Source organism: Neopelma chrysocephalum, unplaced genomic scaffold (assembly GCF_003984885.1).
Source record: "Neopelma chrysocephalum unplaced genomic scaffold, ASM398488v2 Primary Assembly neopelma1_26, whole genome shotgun sequence".
In the NCBI taxonomy this organism is placed as follows: domain Eukaryota; kingdom Metazoa; phylum Chordata; class Aves; order Passeriformes; family Pipridae; genus Neopelma; species Neopelma chrysocephalum.
Genome location: NW_020897695.1, coordinates 22,419,043 through 22,445,090, shown reverse-complemented (window position 1 = coordinate 22,445,090; position 26,048 = coordinate 22,419,043). Strand labels below are relative to the sequence as shown.

Below are 26,048 nucleotides of genomic sequence, written 5' to 3'. Positions count from 1 at the left end.
TTTTCAAAGAACCAAATGTGCAGTACAGAAAGCTGCAAGTAGCTCCCAAGCACTTGTTGGACATGTATATGACATACAGGTGCCAGGTTTTGACATTAGGTCTGGATGCCGACTGACATCGGGTTAGAGAATTGTACGGTGCTGCTGTGCTCTCCTCCCAGTCAACACAGCTAGATCAAATCTAGTTTGAGAGTCAAAAAAACCTGAAAAAAGTAGTAAAATAAAATATATCAGACAGCAGAACAGATATGAGGAGGAGATTCTCATCCTAAGGCCTTCCTTCAAGAAGACAAATGGTTTCCATCTCTATCAGACTGGATATGCACTCTGCCTATTGCAAAAGAGGACATGTCTTCATTAATTGGTAGAAAATACTTGCATCAGTCCAGCTGGCTCAAAATTCACAGGCCTTTGTATTATAGCCCTTTTTTTGCTTAAAACTGTTTCACGTTTTCTTTCCCCCCCTTTTTTTTAAAAAAAGGATTTCACTATTTTTACTCATTTCACCAAGTTAATAAAGACTTTGCAATTTGTATAGGTGTTTTAACTTCTTACATTATCAACACTCCCACTGTAGTAAGGAGTGTTACACTATCCGTCCAGTAATCTGCCATTTTCTTACAGAGTATCACAACACACAAGTATGCATTTAAACCAATTTTAGGGGTGGATTCTTTCAGAGACATAATCCTTTCTGGGAAAGGTTTGTGACGTGGAAAGTCTAACTTCTAAATCACCCAGATCTTTCAAATCTCCAGATGAGTTTTTCAGTGTAGAATACGGTGAAGCATCAACGTCTCTGGACTCTATGAATACAAATATGTTGCATATTGTACTTGTGATACTCCAGCCCTATGTCAAAAACATCACCAGAATTAGCCGTGGCATCAGGACCATACTTGAGACTGCCTTGTATAGCACGTAATGACACACAGTGGATCCACAATAGCTATTTCACTAAATGAAGACAGAGTCACCATTTAAGATATCGAAATCTTTTCAAATACAGCCACACCAAAGTAGAGATTATGGATTTTTTAATATTTCTCAAATCAAATACATATATTTAATATTCACTTAATATATGTAAAATGTGCATGGTTCACTGTCTCACTGCATAGATATTTCGAGTCAGTAATCCACAGTCACATCAGAGGAGCCCTTACATCAACAGCAAGCGCTTGCTTCCCAATACTACAGGAAACACCTAAACCAACAACGCTAGCTCAACGTTTTTATTACCTTCCACAATTACTGACCCTTGCCTTATCTTGCGTAGACAATTAGGAAACACTTGTGCTGTTTCTCACAGGCTGTAAAATTCTACAACCCACCCTGATAGGCACTAGTATCCCAATTACTGTGTCAAGATACCGACACCAAGATATCTCTCAGAAACAAAAGGCTTGGATATACAAACTGGCTGCCTGCCTGTTGAGGAAAAAAACTACATTTTGCAATGAAAAAACCCAAATGCATACAGTCTAAAGGGCTTGTTTCCCCATTTTGCCTACTGCAAAATTGGATTTCATTTTTAATTAAAAGAACTTCTACTCAATGGGATGCAACCATTAGGATTACCAAATTCCTGCTCTTGCAAGTCTACTGTGTAACAAATGTTCTCCTCTGTAAGTCAGATGGATATTGTAAAATTATTTAAATGGTTTTTAATGCACTGTATTTGTATATGAGCATTATATTAAAAAAGAAGCTTAAATACACCCTGTGCATTAGAATTTTATCATTGCAAACCAACATTAGAAAAGAGTGCCATTGACTGAAAAAACAAAAAAGACATTCTTATAAGTGAAAAATCAATCACCAAAACCACTAAATGTCACAGCTCAACATTCCAGAGAAGCACTGATAATTGTTAGTTATACACTGTACAAATGATATATGCCCTCAGCCAAGGAAGTAGGTACCAGTTTTTTAGGAAACTGTACATATATTGATTTTACATTTATTTAATGTGGCTGTTGTAAGACACTTTATTCTTCTGATAAACTATGATTGCTTATCAAAAGATTCTATAATTCAAGAGAAACATTCATAAAGTGTGTGAAAATGAAAACCACCAGCCCACAGAAATCATGCCCACAAAATCCAATTTTGTGGATTTATAGCAGAAAGGCATTAAACTACTGTCTTGCAGGAACAGTAGAGTAGTCACTAAAGTATAACTGGCACAGCAGTAATGATTAAGGTGACATGTCCTCCTGCCACAGCTGTTAATCAGCTTAATACCGGTTACATTATTGACATTCTTGTAATTACTTTTCCTACGGCACATTTGTGCAAAATATATTTGACTTTAACTTTGAGTATTCAAAGGTGAGCTCAGTTCTCAAAATGTATGGTCAAAGTAGAGGTGCTAAATGCAGGAATTAACTCCACAGGTATCACAATTATCTCAAGTGTAATACTGAGGACTATCTGCTACCTCAGTAAATATATAAACGGATTTGTTGTACCTTGCCATCTTCTGAGCAAACACCCATGTGTTCTCCACTTTCATCCAGGCTGATCTGATTTATCTTCACTGGGCTCTAGAGAAAGAAAATAAAGAAAAAAGACTTTTAAAGTTACATCACCAATGACATGCTTTAACATTCCGCACACTTCACGAGATTTACGTGTTAACGGTTGAGTATGTTTACTTGCATGAATCAAAAAACCCACACAGAATAGGTATTTCCATGACAAAGCCAAAAGACAGCCTTCTTTCCAGCCTTTTGCCTAACCCAAAAATTTTGACTTTCTCTTTGCAGTTACCAGCCTAGGGGCTCTGGAGCTCTCATGAAATGCCAGGCTCCCAGGCCTTAAGCATCTGTGCCTGTGTACCACAGCTATTAATTCCTGCTATCAAAACTTAGGATAAAATACAGTGACCTCACCAGCACCAATGCAACTGAAAATTCCTCTGTTTTGGTCTGATGGCTATACTGGCAATTATTTCTTTTTTCAAATTCTTTCTCTTGCTTTCATTTTTGGCTCTAATACTGTTCTCAGAAGTGAGTATTAGAAGGTATTAAAGTGAAACATAGGTGTACTCATTCTTAGAGAAATACTGAAAAACTGGGGGGGGGGCCTGAAAACTGCCCCAATTTAGTAAATTTTCCTTTGCCTATCCCAATATACTTTTGCTTCTAACCTACAGGGTTAGAGAGCACGTTACTGTTTACTTAGCTTAAACAGCTATTCTTAAGTGCTGAGAACTAAGTTAAAACATCATCTGGGAAACCTGATGCATATCCTCTTGCATACAAACCCCAATCCAATTATATTCAAGTACCAAGAACCTTCTTATGTATCATGATGCTGGTTTCACCCTCTATAAGAAATAGCTTATCATTTCAAGCATCACTGAAGGATCTTCACACGAGTAAGTCTCTCTTACACTTTTAAGAATAACTTTTAAGAAATCCATCACGTTTGTGTAAAAATGAAGTGTCACTGAAAAACCATTGGAGTTGTACAGTCACACTGGATGTTACACAACTGTGTATGAAATATCACAGGTCCTTATATATGCTATGGCAGTTGGAATCACATTAACAGTACATAATAAAAAGTTATATAAAAACACCCTGTCCAGATGGACTATCTACAGGAGATAAACTGAGGTGTTCTCACCCCCTTTGGAAAGTTTTTCCCCATAATCTTTCACACACAAAAAAAAATCCCAAATCAGAAAAAATAAGCTTTCCTCTCTTCCACTTTGAAAATAATATATGCCCAATCACATTTCATTTTCTAGAAGCTTCTTTCTAATCAAGGTTGAACAACCGTGCTTCACACTGCAACAGTTGCCTGATGAGTTGGGAAAATGATGCTACCCTTTTGCTTTCCTGCTTCCTCGAGCACAGAAGACACTAGACTTGGTCTCACTTTGTGTCACCACAAAACAGTACCTGGAAATATCGCAATTACTGCCCATTACAAAGTGGTCTTTCTACTGTGTGTTGTTTGCCAAGCAGTTCACTGACAAGGGGGAAGTCACAAGGAATTTTTCTTGACTTACGCGCTCCATAAGTATTTTCATTTGCCACAGTGTGGTTGAGTTGCTACATTTCAAGATCAGACGCAAGTGCATGACTGGCAGCACAGGTAGCTGGGGAACGTGCACCACCACAGTGTTCTCCTGACATTTAGGGAGATGTCAGCAGAGAAGTACAGCTCAAGCCCATCAACCTGATGGTGTGTTCAACATCCTTGTAAAAGCTTGACTCTCAGACGTTACACACAGAGTTGGCTAATTCCAGGACTGGAGGATGCTGAGTAGGGCAAGATATGTCAGTTTTCAGTCTGACCTGCTAGAAGCTTCATAACCAGCATGCACTTTTATTCCTGCCTTGCCTTGAAAAATGCCTTTCTGAACATCTATTTTGCTCATCAAGGTGCAACGGAAGATTTTGACTCCGTCTAGAGGTGGTGGTGGTGAAAAAGCCAGCATGTCTACACCATTCCCTCTGCAAGCAGAAACAACTCTGGCCATCTGAAAGGACAAGCACAGAAAGTTCAGCTGAGTTCATCATGGAAGTGGCATGTTTTTTTTGTTCTAGGCTGCGTCTAAGTTGCCATTGCCACAACTTTCTCACAAAGTTTTCTCTCTTCTTTTATTACTTTGCAATTGCAAAGACAAAAAGTCCATCTTGAATATGAATAGCCCCATCTTGGTACAGGGTCATACAATAAGGTACAGTGTTCAACTGGTCGTGTTCTTCTCATCACTCCAGCACCTATATGTGCCATCAGGCTGATATTACAGCAACAGCGGATCTAGCAGCATTCCTGTGTGATAGGCCTTCTTGGAGGCAGTACTGCAATAAAGCCCAAGACAAAAAGACACAAAACAGGACACACCAGAAGAGCCGAACAGCTAAATCCTACAGTCCACACTGTTCCTATTTTTCTGTCAAATGTCTTTGATAAAATTTGACTCTGAAAAAATGAGGTGAAGAAAGTAGACAAAGTGGACTATAAAAGTTATCTTCACATAAAAGTTAAAGACAAGGAGCAGGACGATGGAATTTATCTGTTGTGCTATGGTTTAAAAGCCATGTGGCAATAACTTTGGAGATTAAATGTGTGATTGCACTCAGATAACTCATAGTGCCTAGCAAGGCAAAACCTCTCATTATATACATGCAAGATATTAGGTATAACAGGAAGGGCTTCTATAGATAAGCTGCAAGCAAGAGAAAAATTAGGGATAATGTGGGCCCTCTCCAGAAGGAAACAGGAGACCTGGCTATCCTGGATATGGAAAAGGATGAGACTCTCAATGACTTCTATGCCTCAGTCTTCACGGCAAGTGCTCCAGTCACACTGCCCAAGTCGGGAAAGGCAGATGCAGTGACTTGAGGAATGAAGCCCCTAAGCCCACTGTAGGGAAGGATCAGGTTCAAGACCATCTTAGGAACCTGAACGTGCACAAGTCCGTAGGACTCGATGAAGTTCATCTGTAAGTCCTGAGGGAGCTGGCAGATGAAGTTGCTTAGCCATTATCCTTCATTTTTGAAATATCATGGCAGTCAGGTAAAGTCTCTGATGACTGTGAAAAGGGAAATATAATCCCTATTTTTAAAAAGGGGAAAGCAGAAGATCCTGTGAACTACAGCTCAGTCAGTCTCACCTTTGTACCAGGCAAAATGATTTTCCTGGAAACTCTGCTAAGGCACACGGAAAACAAAGAGGTGACTGGTAACAGCCAACATGGCTTTATAAAAGGGAAATCATGCCTGATAAATCAGGTGAGTTATGACAGGGCTACAGCATTGGTGGACAGGGGCAAAACAACTGACATCATCTACCTGGACTTATGCAAAGTGTTTGACATTGTCCTGCACCACATCCTTGTCTCCAAATTGGAGAGACATGGATTTGATGGACGGACCACTCAGTGGATAAAGAACTGGCTGGATGGCTGCATGCAAATAGTTGTGGTCAATGGCTCATTGTCCACGTGGAAACCAGTGACGAGTGGTGTCCCTCAGGGGTCACTATTGGGACTGATACTGCTCAACATCCTTGTCAGTGATATTGACAGCGGGATCGGGTGCTCCCTCAGTAAATTTGCTGACAACACCAAGATGTGTGGTGCAGTTGACACACTGAAGGGAAGGGATGCCATCCAGAGGGACCTTGATAGGCTTGAGAGGTGGGCTGATCAAAACCTCATGAAGTTCAGCAGAGCAAAGTGCAAGGTCCTACACCTGGGTTGTGGCAACCCCAGACACACCTACGGGTTGGGCAGAGAACTGATTGAGAGCAGCCTTACAGAGAACAACTTGGGGTGACGGGTGATGAAAAACTGAACATGAGCCAGCAGTGTGCCCTCACAGCCCAGAAAGCCAATGGAATCCTGGACTGCATCAAAAGGAACATGGCCAGCAGGTCAAAGGAGATGATTCTACCCCTCTACTCTGCTCATGTGAGATCCCACCTGTAGTACTTAGTACAGTTCTGGTGCCCCCAACATAAGAATGACATGAAACTGTCTGAGCAAGTCCAGAGGAGGGCCACAAAGTTGACAAGAGGACTGGAGCTTCCCCCCTACGAAGACAGCCTGAGAAAGTTGGAGCTGTTCAGCTTGAAGAGAAGGTTGCATGAAGACCTCATAGCAACCTTCCAGTATCTGAAAGGGGCCCACAGGGAAGCCAGAGAAGGGCTCTTTGTCAGGAACTGTATGATAGGACAAGGAGTAATGGGTACAAACTGAAAGAGGGGAAGTTAAAGTTGAATATTAGGAAGAAATTTTTTACTGTGAGGGTGGTGAGACACTGGAACAGTTGCCCAAGGATGCCCCAACCTTGGGGCAGTGTTCAAGGCCAGGCTGGATGAGGCCTTGAGGAACCTGGTCTAGTGAGAGGTGTCCCTGCTCATGGCAAGGGGGTTTGGGACTAGATAATCTTTAAGGTCCATTCCAACCCCTTAACACCCTATGATTCTAGGACGATATCAGTGGGGAAAAAGGTGATTCCACAGTATCTGCATTTTTTCCACATTCAAAATTGTGCACAATACTTCAGAACAGTTTGTTGAATAGAAATTTGATGGATGATACAGTATTTCACAGCTGTGTATATAACTAGCAATTTGTTACAAGCCTTCTGCATGCCCAACACCTCTATCAGTTGCTTTTAACTTTTCCTTTCTCCTAGTATTTATTTTCCCTTTTGTCTGCACCATACACAGATGACAATCAGGGAAAACAACTAAATTCAACTAAAAGCAGATGTGTTCACTTACACAAACCTCCTGGTAAGTTCCAACAGGAGATGCTATTCTAGATGATGTACATAAGGCAAAGCAAGCACAGAGTAATTCTTTTCAGCACTCAAGTCAAATTGGCACATTGACTATTAGCCTGTTCGCTGACTTTACAAGTCAGAACTTTTTGCCAAGCTCAGAAAGTGATGATAGGCCATGAACAGTCCAGGACCCCTAGCATTAGAGCAATTTCCTTATGATCAGAATGATAGTTCCACTATATAAATGATAATAATACACATCGTATTTCTCAAGCAATATAACTGAAATCTGGCAATAAGGAGGATCCTGTTAGGAATGGAAATACACTTAAATGATTAACCTGGGAACAGCTTCAGAATTTCATACACTGTGGAAGTACTGGCAAAGAAGGAAGAAATGCCTTCAGCTGAATTTCCATTAGCTGCAGTTTTCTTTCTGATGGAGACATGCTTGGAATTCTGCACAACATAAGTAAGTTTGACTGTTCAAAATCAATAATGTCAAGCTGACACTATAGAACAAAAAAAAATGTTACCTTAATGGACGAAAGAGAAGTTTAGAGAGCAGGAGAGAAAGCTAGCAGACACCTTGCACATAAAGATCTAAATGCAGGCTTTTGCAAAATCCAAAATTTAAAGGAAAGGAAAATCAAGTATCTAGCAGCAAATGTACCTTGTGATAATCAATCACCTCATGTAAAATGCTTGAAATAAATGCTCTTAGTATGGATTATATCAGCTCTTCAATTAGGAGTAAATTCACCACCACTCAGAGATCTTCTTTTAATTGTGTTCTTTGTGGTAACTCCCTCTCCCCTGACACTCATCATCAACCCACCTTATACAATCAGTCCCCCAGTGGTGAACCTGAGAAATCAATCTGCTAATGTATAATTTGTAAAGCTCCCCCGACTAACAAATGGATAATTGATTCTTTCACAAATGCTGCATCCCAATGGATATGAAGTGGAGGAACATGAAACATAAGACTGGATTTCGCTCCAATTCTGTGAGAAATGCAATATTTACAAGCTAGGAATCTAAATGTTTTAATAATTGCCTGTGACTTCATGCCTTTTAGCCACGGTTAGCAGGCAAGCAACACTCATGTTAGGAGTGTGAAAAGCAAAGCAGTGTTCAATCATACTTACAGCAAAGCTCATTTTACTTCAAGAGCTTCCCATCATTTATGTAACCCCCTTAATCAGCACTTTCATCCATTCTTTAAAAAGAATTTTCAGAAACTTCTCCTAAATTAATTCAAATTTATCTATGTATACACAAATGTACATACCCAAAGAAGAAAAACACCTATAGGTCTTTTCTGCTACAGTAATATCAATCTGGATCTGCACAATGATTATGTAGCTGCTCTCCACAGTAAGGCAAACTGTATGTACACAGTTGAATTGTAATTAAAAAATTGCCTCCTACAAGTGCCTATTTTTCATTTATTCATATGTTTCATCTGCATGACATTCACACAAACAAGTATGTAAAGAAATGTAGAGAAATACAATCAATCAACCCACTGTTTTACATATTAGCCTACTGGAGTAAGGACGACCATTTTTCTGTTTGTATTACTACCACCATGGTGAAGGTATCTAAGTGCAAAATACTGATTTGTAAACAGAATCTGCCTCAGTTATTGTCATAACTAAGCTAAGTTCCTTGCAAAATACAATCCTAAGCCTTTCTCTAGGTAGGATGAGGAACTTGCTTTGAATAGCACCCCAAATCTTCAGCAACAGCTAAGCACAAGTGTATAACGTTGTTTGTCCCACCTATTTTGACTTCAAAACACTGATACCCAGAGTTTTCTGATACTGAGGAACTATCTTTAAAAAGAAATTGAACCCATGCCCTTTTCTTGCCCCAGATGCTGCAGTGTTGCAATGACTTACATATATTTTGCATATTTGTAGAGTTTTATTGATACAACAGAGGGAAAAGCAACTCAGAAACAAAATTCTGATGCTGTATCATGATTTACCTATAAAAAGGTAAAAGTATACACATACCTATGTGTTTATACACAGCTGAGAAATAAACCATAGTAACAGAAAAGCTTAAATTGAAAAGGCATCTGTAAATGTTACAGAAAAAGCTGTTCACCACTGTCTGCTACAGAAGTAGTACACTCTGAATTTACAACACTTAAAATTCATTTGATGAAAATTTACTAATATCCACATCAAAGAGGTTTAGTTCAACAATACTAGCAGAGAAATTCTGATAAGTGAGGATTCCTGCTCCATTGCATTTCCTATAACACTATTGAATCTGTCATTCTTCAAATGAAAAATGGGAGATTATATTGGTTAGAAGAAAAGGGAGGGGGGAAAGCTGGGGAGAGTGACAAGGTCTGGGACACAGAACAATAACAACATTAACTTTTATTTTGTCTGCGGGAAGGCAGACCTTGCCTACAAAAACAAAGATCTCAAAAGCTTGTCTAAAACTAAGGGAATATAAGAACAAGAAATCTCTCATATATAGTCTAAGACAGTGAGAAAGACGAAAAAGCCTACAGTGATTTCAGTATTTTCCACATCAGTGAATCTCTTAATCTTGTTTGTCAACTGCAGGGACTAAGAAAAAAAGGAAAAAAACATTCAAGGAAAAAAAATAACAAGGGATCTCCCTAAATCTGTAGTAGTTGCTAAATAATCAGAATACTTGTCCAGGAATGATGGACCTATTACTGAAAACACATCTATACTGAAAGCCTACACTGCTTTCTAGCAGAGTTTAACTGTTAGCTAATTCCTGATGGATCTAAAGTAGAATCTCTTTTCTGCTAAAACACTTGTGTGGTAAGGAGATATCCTCCTGGGAACTCTGTGCCAAAGTAAACAAACTACTCCCATTTCCCTTCTCTCCCCAGGTCCCCTTTACTATCTCTGTATAACTGTAGGGCTTCAACAATGTTATGTCATAAGCCTGCCTCTACTTCTTTGTTGCTATCTGTGTATTAAAGCCATCTGAGAATATGAAGCAATATTCCCCATCACACACCCATGGGGACAGCTGATGAAGGTCTGCAGGTGATACATACACCCTCCTTGGAAGACCCAACAAACCCTCAGGAGAAGACTAGTCCAGGCAATGTGGAGGTTCACCTCACCAATTTCTCTAACTGCTTTCTTTTCAGAACAGTTCACCAAGCACAATGAACTTGTGAGAATTCACCGTCGAACATTAACTTTCCACACAGGCTAGTGAATTATAAAATGGGCTTTGAAGAACAATCCCCAAGACATATCTAAACCTCTGAGCATGAAACTTAAGGGGCACTTTCACAGCTTGTTTCTAACAGAACATCACCATTATTGTCATTAATGTATTTGACAGGATTTTGTGGAATTCCAGTCTCAAAGTAGAAAGTATGAGATTTTACTCCATTTCTTGATAAGCCAAATTTCAGAGACATGACTGATGAAAAAGCCCAACCAGGTCATACAGTGCAAGTACTTGTCAGGACAAGTTTTCTTTTTAGAGATTATTTTATTGGTGCTTCAACCAAACAACTTTTAAAGAAGCAAAAAGGCTCTTGACTATTCTTCTCAGGGGTCAGGCATTGTTGTGGCAACACCATTTCCAGGAAGCTTTTCACAACAGTCAGGATGCTCATCCCGCTCTCTGACACAAGACAGAGGACATCACCACATGGAGCCTAGCAACCCTCCATGCATTCCATACATAGCCTGTAGTTTCTTCACAGATACATAGTTTTCTTTTTTCTATAAGCTCATGAAAAACTTGCAGTAAGTACTTTTTGCAGTTATTTTAGCTCGTCAGCCATTCCACTACAGACAATGATCCAAACCTAATGGCTACTGAAATCAGTGAAAAGATGTCTCACTGAAGGAATCAGACAGATGCAGAAATATTATAAGGGAATGAATTCCCTTTCCTGGCTGAGAACAATGTAAGAGGTCATATTTCTGGCATAGTTAAATATTACACTGGTTGATCAATGTTGAAGTTCAGGCAATAGCTACAGCTAAAGTGTCATTTTCTATGTAAACATTCAGTTATCAACAGTGGTATAGATTGGCATAAGTCAGAGCTACATGCAATAACAAACACATTTTCTGATTACTGAGAGCATTGTATTCTCTTTGGACACCAAGTCTGGAACTTCCTTTATTTGCAATTATAACATCTGGTCTCATAATTCCACCAAAGATACTCAACAATACTCAGTGTTAGGTGTCTGATTCTTGACAGGATCCTAAAAACATATGCAAACCGAAATGGAGGGAGAGGGAAGCACTCACACAAGTAGAAATAAGGTATCATGAAATGCTCTGTAACTTACTGTAAGCAGCATATTGTATGCCATATCCTCACTGTGAGAGTAAGACAGAAAAAGCTAAATGTGAAGATGAATTGATTTTGTGCAAGTTCCTCAATGCATTTACATACAAAGAGGCTCTATTTCAATACTAGTGAAGTATAGACTTGATTGCACATCATAAACTTTAAATAAAGCAGATCAAAAAAGCAAACAGATTAATTCCCTCCTCCATCTTTACATTGATCACATTTCACAGCTCCTATCCATAAAAGTGCCAAGACCTCCAGTAACTAGACTTCAATTAGCAGCCAGTTTAGGGTTACAGTGGTGAATCTTCCAACACCAAAATACCACTTTCTGGCATTTCTTCTACTTTTATTTCTCTGTGTCAGAGGGCACTGAGTGAAACTAACTTCCTCAGCAGCACCACAGTGGAGATGGCCAGCTTGACATTAGCTATTTTTCTCAGCAGCTGTTCTGATGGCATTAACACCTGAGATGATGAAATCTGGACTGTCCACATTTACCATTCCATCAGGAGTGCAATAAACTAACTGCTATACACATTGTCATGTCTTTTAAAACAAATAAGTCTCATCCTTCAGAAAGGAATCTTTATTAGATTTATTAAGTTCATTATCAATAATATCTTCTTCCATGGGAGAAAGTACTTAGTTTTGCCTTCATGTTTTGTTCATCATATTATGCCCCTGTTATGTCATTACATATTTTTAATAGTGCTCTATTTTTATTGTAAATGGAAACAAAGGACTGTAGCTCTATCATTAATGTCAACTTGTAAAAAAAAACCATTGTTCTCCAGAACTCAGTTTTTCTAACTAAGAAAACATTTTCTAATGCAAATAATATTTTATTAATGCCAGAACTCTTAATAACTCTGACAGGCAAACTGCTATTATTCTGTATACGCACGTAAGTGCCTGCATTCCCTACAGACAAAAATGCCATCCAGGTATAATATCCCATTTGAAAGGAAAACAGCCCTAGGAAACAGCAATATACTAGCTTCTTCGGAATCAAACCTTTCCAAATCCTCCTTGTGCTTTTAAAGGTAGTTAGGGTTTAGAAAACACACATCTGAGTTATCAGTCTTCTATGAAAATATTTAATCACTGCTACGTGAAACTAGCTGTTTCATTGCTGCCAATAAAACTTTAGAACAACTTGGCACAGTGGTCCAGCTACTTATCAGCAAAGAGCATTTAGGGCAGGTTGAGACAGATGTGACACTATGCTTCTGAGATGACTGAAAAAAGGAAGCAGTGAATCACTGAACTGTCTCATGTCAATCCACATCACCTGGTCAAACCAGAAAGTTCCCAGTAGGACAGAGATACCCCGGATGGTGAAAATCTGTGGTTCTTCAAATACAAAAAGCAGTAAAAGATGGAACAACCTAGTAGCAGCATCTAGTCTTTCTCATCAGGGATTATGCCTCTGGAAGGCAAAGAAAAGTATGTTCTTTATTTCACAGTTGTTTGAAATGTTTTGGTAATCTTTTGAAACTATAGGAGCCAATCACACTCTAGAAAAATTTTGCTTAAATCACAGATCAAAAAAATATTTTTGTGCATGGTTGTTTAATATGTCTTTGAAATTAGAAACTATGTTTCTGTGTTTTTCTTAAAAGCAAATTAACTTTGTTGCCTAATATCGTTGTCAAATGGGGCAATTTTTTAGAGAAATGGTCAATAATCATTGTAAACACAAATTATGTTTTCTAAATAGTCACAAGATGTGGTATACATTCAAACAGCAAATGTTACTAAACCGGGATGGTGAAAGAGTTAGAAGGAAAAAAAAATTGTTTTGAGGATTGGATGTATCCTAATAATGTCACAAATAATTTTGTTCAAAAATGTTTGAAAGTGACACATGTAAATTCACTTAGCAGGATTAAAGTAAGAACCTCTTGATCTTTCACAAAACTAAGAGTCAACGAAGTCTGGAGAAAAAAAACCACTTTGGAAACTGCCTTTTATTGACCAACTATGCTGTATTAAATACTACAGTATTAATGTCCTTCATGTTTAGCATTCTCCCCTTATGAAATATTTCCCCCCTGGAATATTCAATACTTTAGGTTTTTTTGAAAAAACACATAGAATATGATGGCACCCTACCAAATCAAGAGAAAGTGAACTATTTTCTATGTCTAGATTCTTCTAACAAAACAGTATTCAGTCACTTTACCTCATTGAATGGTGACATTAACAGATTCTTACTGAAATCAGTGACACTGAAGAGGGCTGCCAAGGTACCTAAGGTACTTGCTAAGGTACATTTACAGTTGGTCATGAAATGCAACCGACAGACAACAGGATACCCACTCTGTAGAAAAGTGATTGATACTGGAGAACAAAATACAAAACTTCTTCCTATGCTTCTATTTCCTTTCCTCTCTCAAAAAAAGAGAGGAAAACAATATGCATTTTAAACGTAATGAAATTGTAGAAGGATCATTCCATCTAAGGATGAGGTTGACATCCTTTTCAAAAAAGGTACATGGGCAACATAGTTGCTAGTGATGAGTTCAAAACAGATGGCAGAAACAATTGCCATCCCAGATGCAGCTGATAAAATATGTAGGCTTTATACTTCGGAAATTTATTAGATCTACAGCATCCATGTTACTGTTTGCTACTTCACAAGCACACATTTGACTCGTATGAGCTAACAGCATTCATGAAATAAATGACTGGACCACACAAAACCTTCTGTAGCTGAACCCATACTTCCAACTAAACTTTTTACATTATTCTGCACTAAGCTACAGAGTTATTGAAGCTACAAGCTTGAAAGAATAATTGAACGAAACAGTCACGCTTGCTCAATTAATCATACGTGATCCTAAAATTATTTAAAACTCCCACATTTCATCCATACTCTAAACAACATTTCTAGTAATAACAAATGCCTTCCACATCCATCTGATCTCTTTGGTTAACTAAAAATTTAAGCAACACTCCCTTCAAAGAAAAGTCAGATACAGTGGTACAAAGATGATGTGCAAAACATATACGAGAGGTTGTTTTTTCTTGTTTCAGTTTTGTCAGACAAGAAACTTTTCTTAGATCTATGGAATAATGGCCATGACACCACAACTTTTGCTGGTCTAGGCAAACTACCACAGGTACACCATGATTCCTGTCAAAGAAGTCTCCTAATCTTCAATAGCTCCACAGTTCCCATTGGAAACACTCCAGGTCACAACCAACCTAATAAGCACAGTACCAGAACAAACATCATAAGACATACTTTCCAAGCCTTTATAACATCCAAAAAGCCAGACTCAAAAGGCCATCTGAGTTATTCCCACAACTACTGTAAAAACCTTTGGATTTCCAAATCATCTGCAGTTAAAATGAAAAGACAGGTGGACAGAAACAGAAGTGCTATTAAATTGCATGTAGACATTAAAGTCTTAAGAGCAAAATCCCAAAAGATGACACTTTTACCCGTTTTTTCCATTTGAAAGAGCTAGGGGTTAGCTTGAAACATGTAAGACATAAGAATGCACCACCTATTTGGGTGGGAGGTCCCATGGAGGGGAAGGAAACTTGTCCCTTGCATAGACACTTGCTTCTATCAAAACCTTAATTTTAATTTTTTTTTCTGGAACTTATATTTATAGTAGTCCTCTTTGTTTTTTACAAAACACAGGGTTTTTAGCTTCAAATTTAACAGGCACAGTGACACCCTGCAAATACTAGCACACAGCTACCCAGATTGTTGTGTTGCTTCATTTCATTTCCCAACTAAGTTTTCTTTCATAGGCTGACAGTGACAACTAAAATGATGTAGTTAAAAGTAATAAACAGAGAATTTTAAGTAGCCTGTCAAAGTAAGTGACATTTATATCATCTTAGTCTCAAACTCTCATGCAAAATTCCATCCAAAGCAACTTCTTCATTATACAATCAAATGCTAAAAGTAACCTTCCCTATTGAAAGATCCTGCATTATCTCTCGCAGCAGGTAGTAGGTTCTACATAATTTCTAGCATTCAGCGGTTAACACATCCATTTCTTTGTTAGAAGTACTTTTTTTCTCGTTAACAAACTCTTTCAAAGGGACATCTAGTCAACTGAAACCTCTGACATTTTGTTTGCAGCCTGCTGATTTATCAGCAAAATCCACAGGCCACAGACTGACCTTCAAGTAAGGTCTTGCTCCAGAGGTTGGAGAGTGCTATAACTTTAATACACTCGAAGGCAACAATACCACCACAGAAGGAACTCCCTTTCAATTTTTCAAGGTAGCAGAGATGACCTAGTGATTTTGGATTTTCACCACTCCGATTAAAAAACTATAAATAGTTAGTTAGTTCTACACAATGTCAGACAATCAGGAAAAAAAGGTGGGACCACGAAAGAAATACATGGTAAAAAGGAATGCTGTGAGAAGATTTTGTTCTTTCTGAAATTCCAGCAGTCTTGAATAGCTCACAAATATTGCATGCTAAATGGACTTCAATTTCTTTGCACTAACAGAAGCTTGAAAACACTATTTACATTGTTTTCTGGAATCATGCATCACCTCTGAAACACCTGCAATGCATTAAACATTTAAATCCCCACTACTTATAAAATAGGCAATCTTTCCCCTTCTCACAGACTATCGCTGGCATCAGCCAAGACTTCTTACCGTTTTTGCTTTAAGCTTGATGTTTATTAGAAGACCAGAATGGGGACGAGTTTTCTTGCCCTTTGAAAGGTTTTTGATTTGTTACTTAACTAAACATGTTTGCACAGCTTTCTTCATATCTACAAGTCCTTAATCCACAAGTTGTCAGTTGAGGCAATAATTACATTAATAAATTGTAGACAGTCTAAGAAGAAAAGAAAGATGGAGAGACATGTGGAATTAACGTGCTGTGAATCAGTCCTGCATCATCCTTTGTCACTGGCATTAGAAGGCTTTTTTTTCCCCTCTTCTTGTTGCTTTTTAGTAATAATTTTCAGTGCATTTGACACATTTCATCTCACTCAATGCACTGAACCCTAATACAAGAGAACACCAGTTTGACAAACATACGTTATTTGAGGATGTATACCAGTTAATCTTAGGCAGCTGACATTGTCAAAGACAGCCACACTGGCAAGAGCTAAATACACACCAGGCAAGGAGAGAGGGATTGCAAGAGCATAAGCATGGCTGCTGAGATACTAGCACCACCCAAGGCCAAAGCCGCCAAATTCCTGTCTCAATTCTTCCCAAACCACGTCTCTCACAACAATTTCAAAGCACACATTTCCACTGCTGTTGACAAGAGGAGTTGCAAACCAGAAAAACTAGTCGTCCGCTTGACACAGGATTCAACATCAGATATTGGAAGAGCTGGATGAGAGCAAGACTTTATTCTGAAAACACTTTTTAGTTGTTTAGTTTCACAGAAGCCTGTGTGAATATTTATGGGTCAAAGTCAAACAGACAATTAAGTCTTTGCAGCACCAGGGCCAGTATTTGTAATCCAGGATACCCACACTAATTTGCTGCTATGGACATCATGGAGTACAGTCGTAAAAGGTTTTTTAAACAATAAGTGTGTTACAATAGCAGAACTTCTAGGGATGACAAGCTTTACATTTTATTGTTTCTTACAACTGTTTTTAGCTCAGCTTAAAATGCCAGATGCATTCAGTCTTCAACAGGAGTGCCATCATTCAAAACTTGGCCATTTTGGAGCTTATGCAACATACTGACAAGTTTTCTCCCTCATTTTGCTGCAAATCCTGAGATCAGTATCTATTTATGTTTTACAATTTGGCTCAAAGGCAGATGTGAATCAATACAGAAAATAAAGGATTGATTATAAAGGCAAAATTCTTATTTCTTCAATTTCCAAGCCCATTTATACTTTTGAACATGGTTACCTGGAATTAGGAAAGAAAAACAGAAATAAAGACGAGTATGAGAGCAGTAATGGTATTTTCTACATATATTTAATATGAACTTGCTATTAAAATGAATTTTAAAAAAAGGTTAAAGTAAAAACTTCTTGCTCCATTCTGGTTTATTTCACATACTAACTGTATTTCAGACCAAGTGGCTTTTAAAGTTTCCCATGTATGGTTTGATTTTGCTAATTACACATTTAACAGATGTATAGAAAAGTAATTAATTTTTTTATTCCCCAAATTTGCTTTAAAAAAAAAACCAAAACAAATACCACCACCACCTCCCACCCTGAAAAATAAAGACCAAAAATGCAGAACAGTTCCTTGAATTACATAACTGATTTCTTCTGGACAAAGGGCTTCACATTGTTATCCTTACTATTAACTTCTGCCATGTCCTAAAACAGAAAACATCTGCTAAAAAGATGCTTTCAAAAAGAAAAATATGTAAAAGACACTTCTCAGGTACACTGCTTACTGCAAACAACAAAAATATTTCAGTGGTAATATTCTTATTTTATTTACTCAGAACAACTTTTATAGACTACTAATTTCCAATAATCAGTAACAACGGATACTGTCCCTATTAACAAGTTCAAGGTAAAACCACATCTGCCGTTCCACCAATGAAAAAGGTTCTCAGAAGGAATTTGTTCATTCTGGACCAGAGAAAACAACCAGCAAAAATACCACTAGAGAAAACACTCTTTGCCCTGGCACATTTACAAGGAATGCTTTGTCCTTATATGACTTCAGGAACTAATTCACTTTCTTCTCAAGAAAGGGTTAGGTTTTATTTGGGATTTACTACATGGCAATACTCTATTGCAAATTCCTCAGGAGGAAAGACAATAAACAGGCATTTGTAGGAGAGAACAGAAGGAAGACTCCACTGAATGTTTTGATAATGATGCTTCTTGTCTGCAGTCCAATATCTTGAAAAGTTCAGGTTAGAAGGAAAATATTCTGACATACAGCAGCCAGTTCAGAATAAACTGTCTACAGGTTCAACAGTCAACAACATCAATTCAGTAAACTTCTCAGTTTAAGCAGCCACATATGTCACAGAGCTGCTTGCTTCTCACCTAGGCAGCCTGTTCTGTTCTACAACACTTAATAGTTCTTTGAAAAACTTTTCTTTTAAAGACAAGTGGTCCTAGAGAAAAATCATTCTTCTTCAAATTAGAAAAAAAAAGAAAAAAAAAAAGAAGCACCATTTCCACCTAATCCATGATGTAATGTGTTGCACTGGAGACATGTACATTACAAAAAGAGACATAAACATTAATAATAGAATCCACGAAACATTTCTTTTTAAGCTGTTCTCCAGCTTAAAAAGTGGTTTCTACTCAAACAATAGTTTTAAAAAGAAATCATTGCCATCTCTACAAGGAGATACAGCACAAAAATCTTCATCCTGAAGCAGGCTAAATTTGGAAAAGTAAGCACCTTAGAGCGGAAAGTAGATTATATAGCCCAAACTTCATCCTAAGAAACCACCCTCCCAACAGGCACTGATATGACTTTTAATTAAGGAAAAGCAAAGAAAAGAATAGCAGATTTGGGAGGATAGGTATAAAGATTATGCAGGAATTTTGTTTTATAGTCTTTTGCAGACAACAGGTCCCCTTGTTCCTTGCTCTACACCTAGGCAGTGCCCTAAGCCTTTACAAAGAGAGGATTTAATCTCTTGGAACCACTGACAGAGAACAAGGTATTAGTGGTTCACATATGAAAAATAAAAAGGTAGTTCTACAAATGAACTTTTCAAAATGCCTTACACAGACTGGAAGAAATACAAGTCTAAGACATTAGTGCCAGACTCAACAGAAAATCTACACTTCATTTGAGTGAGTCTCTGAGTCAGTCTTCTGCAGCAATGGAAGAGAAGAATTCAGGTTCACTTTAATCAAATAAAGAGTTTCTCTTACTTCGCAGAGAAACTCTATCAAGTAGCATGCATGAAAAGTAATCAGAACTGTAACAGAGACACCAAAAGCTTTTCCTCTTTTGAAATGCAGTCAGTATCTCATTTGCAGGACTGACAAACATACAAAATTAAAATAAATAGAAGAATATAATTAGCTTGACTTTAATTAATACCAGGTAAGGTCATTGACAATCTGACCAATATTAAACCTAAAATCTTCTCCAAAAGCTGTGCCTAGGAGTCTATACTCCCCCTACTCCCTTACTCATAATTAGATTTTTCAAAAATATAAACAAAATCTTTCACCCCTCCCATGCAGCCGTGTCAGCTTTTAGAACACACGTTCTCTTTGCAAACATGCCTATATCTTGTGATGGTTTCTCTGAAAAGTCCTCAGACTGCTATGAAAAACCAATGCTTGGCTACTAGATTTTGTGACAATGTCAGGAGAAACAAAATTGCTAATTCTCTTCAATCCAATTTCCAAGGAAGACAGGGAATTTGCAAATAATCAACAAATATCCACAATTAAAAGGAATATTTAATACTCTAGATCAGAGTTTAAATTTAACGTTTCATTCATCTTCTACTACCAGGAACCACAATAAGGAAAAAGTCTGCCTCTTTTCCTTCAATCAATACAAACCCATAAAAATTCAAACTTCAAAACATTTACAAAAAATGTTAGCGTTATATATTTGCAACAGATAAACTGAACCAGCAAGGTAATCAATCAATTTTGAATTACTTGTGGCAACTAGCTAAAATGATAGTGCACACACTAATAACTGACAACAGTCACCTAATGAACAGATTCATGCCTTATGGAAATCACAAGTTTCTGGGTTACATTTTTAATAACAGCCACTTGCAATCATAAATATGTATTTCCTCTTCTGTTTCATGAAAATGTTTATTATATGTAAATTGAGATGTGCTCATCACAAAACCATCCAGCATAACTTCTTTTTGCAAGGACCATACACTGCTTCTTATGTTACGGAATGCATTAGTATAATTTGAGATGTAACAAGTGTTAACTTACTAATTTCTTAATACATTACAGCATTTTTACATCCCAGTAAATGGGTTCTGAATAATGTAATACTTACAACATCAAACTTCTGTGTGATGTTCCCCTGGACATCAAGTAAATAAACTTTGCCATAATGTGTTCCCAGTGCCAAAAACTGTAAAAGAAAGAGACTGATTACACAAACACAGAGACACCACAACCAATACTACAGCAATGCTAAATGAACTCCAGGATGTTTAGCAGATAATGATTAGCAACAATGTAGAAAAGAAAAAAGCCCACCACTTTCTACAGAGAAAGGTTATTTTAACTATACCTAAAGAATAAAATAGGGCTTCAAGCCCATATTACTTTGATACTGCAAGTTAGCTGTCAGGATGAGTCATGAGGACTCTCATCCACTGACAACTAATGGTGTGTCTGCAGCCTGTACACACTGGCTGATGGACTGTGGCAGCAAATTAAAAATGCAGTGTGAAAGCAAGGCCAACAGAGATCTGAAATAGTTTCTAGAAATAGTTTCTGCAGCTTTGTTTCAATCATAATAATTTCCTTTGAGCTTTATTTTTAACTGTCCTTCATTATTAACGTGAAAACAAAGCATTCAAACACAACAAAAGGCCACCAGTAAGCCACTGGTAAAATAACAGCTGAATTATGGAAGGTCTCTGACAGTGTATTTAGGCACACAGATAACCACTGGGTTTGCTCTCCTTCACATAGCAACACTCCTAAATTGAATACTCTCAAGACAAATACACTTTTCCACAGGAGTTTCATTCTAAAAAATAACAGCAAAATAAAGAAATGTCCACACAAATGCATGCTATCACAAAACTTACTTTGATATAAACAAGAAGGGAATTGATTCTGAGAGATCTGCTGTTAATTGAACCATGTGAACTACACCTAAACTGAAAAGGAAGAACTTTGGTACTACTTGATTTATAACAGAGGTTTCTTTTATTTGTCTCCTCCCTACCCCACTTTCAGCATTACTCAAATAGTTTAGGCTACTCAATTCTCTGTATTTCACTGCATGTGAGCATGCTTCATTGCAACCTATAATGAAATGCTCAAATTTACAGGCACTGCTAAGCGTGTCAGTCAGGCAGCACAATCTTTAAAAAATAACCTTAGAGAAAGTCAAGGTTTAAAAGGATTTATCAAAATGCAATTGCTTAAAATGAAATTTCAGTTCAGGCACTTAAAATATGAAGCTACATTAAAAGGAGTCAAGAAAGGGAAAGAAGGGGTTCATTAGAAATTCATTCCCTGCAATGCCTTTCACTCCTGCAAGGTTGCCTTTTTTCAGGAAGAAAAAAGTCCCCTGGGTAAAAAAATCAATACTAGTTAATAAAACATCAGGTGTGCAGACATAACTAGGTATGACTATTCCACTGCACAGGCCTGCTTGAATGCACCAGGTGCCATGACGATTAGTCATCCAGTGCAGACAGCAAGCCTGGTGAAAATATGATGCTTTAGCAGCAAAAAGGAGAAAAAATAATCCTGGGAGGAAATTAGTCTGAACACAGAAGCCAGCTTTCAGGATTCTCAGCAAAGTTAAACTGCTTTAATCAGAGACATATTATACATATTATGGTATAATTTTGCTAATGACGACACTTTGTCAAGTCTTTTCCTGCTCTTGCAAGGCAAAAAAACCCAAAAAACCCCAGTGAAAATAAAACAGAAACACCCTCACAAAATCTATAACCCAGCTTCATTTTTAAGCGCTCTGTTGTAAGAGACCTATTCCTAAAAGACTGCAGTACCTGGCTTCTAACAATATTGATCCTTCTCATAAATAGTGTATCCAGTTTGCTGGAAAACTGAAAGAGCTGGGATACTTCAACAGTTTTCCTGTATTGTCATGTTTTATGACACTATAGTAAAAGCTGTATCTGTGCACACACTTACAGAAAAATCCAGTTCAACTCTCGGCTTTCAGAATTTACTTGAGACTTGTGAGTAAAAGGTAACAGAAAAAGGCCACAGACAAGGAGGAAAGGCTTGCCAGTTTTCCAAATATCTGTGTAATTCTAAGTCGTCAAAAACATTTTAAAAAGACTTATTGTTTTCATTCACACAGTTAAAATACAAGCTTCATCTTAAGAGCCTCTTGAGCCATGGCAACAGTCCTCTGAGGAAAAGAAACATAGCACAAGTCAATCTAAAAATATAGCCAAATAATAAAGATAGATCCCTCAACAATAACTGTTAAGGAGTTATTACTGGATATGAAAAAATATACATTCAGAAAATAGCTATTATGTTTTACATACTAATAGTTAACAAATCCTTAACCCATACTTTCAGATCTCTTCAGCATGCCTCAATGTTTTTAAAATGCTTTCCAATATTTATAAAAGAGAAGAAAACTCATAAAATACAAAACAATTGTTTAAAACACTAAAGAAGCATATGAAGTTTCCTTCTTTTAAGAATAAATGAATAATTCTTCATGAAATTTCTTTACTTTGCATTGTCCAACAATTTCTCCCTATCATTCTCTTGTAAGTCACAAACCTTAGCATGTGCCTTTCCTCTCCTTGTTTTTAACATATTGAATCAGGGAAGGGGAACAGGGAAGTGTTAGTATGACACCTCTCAAAAAAAACTCCCCAAAAGCAACCAAACAGAAAATATTGTAATTACTTCCTTCTACACCGTGTTAACATAAACTCATGTGTCTTCCATAGATGAATATATGCTAAGCTCCTGGCATGATGAAGTCTGTCTTCAGTGATTCAGGCTGTACAAATAAGCACAGTATATACCAATTTCCTTCCAGAGGAAAGGAAATTTAGGACTGTATTCCAATTCTAGAGAGATCTACTGTTAACTGAACCATGTGAACTACTCATTTTATCACTGAGAAAATGTGGATTGTTCAATACAGGTTTATGGTGAATTTTGTTTGTGTTAGTGTTGTCCTGCGCTGCAAGTCTAGATTTGGCATCACTTGTACACAGAAATATACTGACGTATTATAAGCACAGCTAAATACATAAAAGCAAGCAGAAGTTTTATCTCAGCCACAAAGTCACATAATACCTTTTCATGCACTGTCATGCAGCTGGCTGCATCCTTCTGGAGAATTTCAGTCACTCCATTAGAAAGCCGTTCATACTTCAGCTTAGGTTCTTCTTCACTCTCATCTTCCTAAATTTTTAAGAGCGCAAGGAAAATGGAGCAAGAGAGAAAAAACAACAAAAACATTTAGATTTTTTTTTAGATATAAACAAATTAAAAAATACCCCAAAACTACCACACAGCAACAGGCGAAGATGGATCACTGCTATCTCTTCATAACAGCCACTACAATCAAAAGCCAAACTTTCACATTTTTGTCATCTGAGGGGGTTTGGGTTGTGTTTTTTTGTCATTGGTTTCTCTTTTTACTCCAAAGTTCTGGGTGCAAACAAACACTGTATAGCAGCATATCAATTCAGCTGTAAGAGGCACTTAGTTGATATCTAAAAAGCAGGTAAAAATGTACATGTGTACTTTATTACATAAAGTTAGTAATTTGCAATTTAGAAGTTAAATACAAAAAAGGATGGATATGAAAATGAAGGATGATAAAATAAAGTGTGCCACTGTAGCCACAATGAACTGAAAGCTGAAGCATGCAGGTTACAAGAAACTTCACGACCTTTACAAGATGCTGCACCTCTGTAGGAAGGATAGAGGCAAAACGCTGTGAACAAAAATAAAAAATAATCCACTAGGAATAAGTTAATTGTATAAAACCCACCAATGGGTTTATGTTAAAAAATAAATAGTATAAACATGCCGTCTGGGAAAAGGATCTGGACACAGCATGTTCCTATGAATCACCTTTATCATGAGCATGTTAAGATCTTTTTCCGGTAAATACTGAGGCTTTCCTCTCTTTTTCTTTTCAAGCATATTAGGTATTATTCCCCGATCACTATTTAGATGCAAAGAAAGATGATGGTTCAATGGGCACACAGTGAAAAGAAACTAAGCTAAAAAACCCAAAAACAAGCAGCAAATTTATTCATCAAAGAACACCTCACATGTTTATCTCTTCGGAAAAGAAAATCCAAGGTGCAAAATAGCTCTCTGGTCATAGGCATCTCTCTGTGACAGATGGTCTACTGAAGTACAGTGCCAAAGAGAGCTTCCATAGGCTTCAGTAAGTCTCAGTTAATACTATACATGCATATATACACAAACCCATATACATGAGCAAGACCCTTGGTCCTCTCTGGGAAACAGTATACCTGCAATAATATTCTCCTACACTCACTATTTGCTCTAATGAACAGATCAACATTGAGTTTGTTTTCCACATAAAACATGTCTCTCATTTCTAAGCAACCAGAATACAACAATGCAGGGCTCTAATTAAAGGAGTGCCTCTATTTCCCACCAACCACTGCCTTCCAATCCCTAAAAATGCACAAGGTCAGTCTATGACCTTGTGCAACATTTTCTTATAGCTAATGATGTGAAAAATAAATTTGGAAGAGGGACATGTTAACTGGTTAACAAAACATATTTTGTTTAAACTGCCTTTGGAGTACTAAAGTCAGTCTTTCCCAAGTTAAATATTATGGCCATTTACCATGTGTGATACCATCATATATGGTAATACGTACACAACCTCATAAAAAACACAAAAAAGCCACACATTCCTACGGAAACACTCAGTATTTAGCCCCATGCTTATATAAATACACTGCAAAGAGAGTCTGTTTTAAAATGTTGTTTGAGAGTTTTATGACAGAATACAAATGAGATTAATAAAGGGATGTCAGCAGCGCATGACGTAGGAGTCTGAAGTGAGGTGTCAAAATGTCCACCAAGAAACAATTTTATTCAGTAAATCTAGCACTGAACAAAGTTGTTACTAGACAGAATGACAATGTCAAATTACAGGGCTGTATATAAATCAGTCAAATTCCTTGTGCCTACAGATCCTTAATAAATGGCTACAACGTAGAGGGAGGTGGTAAAGTCAAAGAGAAAAGCATATGTGCAATTGAAGGAGGGCGTAAGGAAGTATGTGTCCATTTTACACAATTAATACATTACTTCATTTTATACATTCCTTACAAAGATTACACTTGAAATGCATGGGTAATCATTGAATAAATTCATAAAAGTAAAAATTGAACACCAGTCATCTAGTTTTTATAAGATGCCACGTGTTGGTGGGGTCTGGACATTCAATGTGCAACCAACATGAAAAGTTAATTCTAGTCTCTTGAGTAGTTTGCATAAAATCATTCAACTGTGGACCATTAGAAAAAGTTACCGTAAATAAGTTTTGCCTGTCTTATTTATGAGTGAAAACTAAGTAATTTTTCTTGCACATGCATATACAAAAAATATATATTTTCAAAAGTCAGTGCACTGAAGCATTCTGCTGGTCTTCAAAATAAGTAAATAAAATGAAAACTTCCAAATATTAGGCATGATGATGTACCCATTTCATGCTTTCTTGACAGAAAGTAAAAGTCAAGCTAAAAGGAGAATTGAAATGGGGTTGGGGCACTTTACTGTAAACAAAATGAAATGAAAAAGGTGATTTCCGAAAATTCAAGATTTCTCTACTGCTTCAG

General features: G+C 37.3%; 1 protein-coding gene across 3 annotated transcripts in view; it reads right to left on the bottom strand.

Moving 5' to 3' along the window:
• VPS41 (VPS41, HOPS complex subunit) overlaps positions 1–26,048 on the bottom strand; it is a 110,605-nt gene that overhangs the window by 67,939 nt on the left and 16,618 nt on the right. The window contains exons 3-6 of one of the 3 annotated variants that reach the window (XM_027675871.1): positions 24,110–24,154; positions 23,509–23,616; positions 20,525–20,602; positions 2,475–2,549 (exon numbers count right to left, since the gene is read on the bottom strand). In XM_027675871.1, coding sequence (XP_027531672.1) covers positions 2,475–2,549; positions 20,525–20,602; positions 23,509–23,616; positions 24,110–24,154 — 306 coding nt within the window. The remainder of the gene's footprint in view (positions 1–2,474; positions 2,550–20,524; positions 20,603–23,508; positions 23,617–24,109; positions 24,155–26,048) is intronic. The other 2 variants (XM_027675872.1, XM_027675873.1) reach the window with 2 other exon arrangements.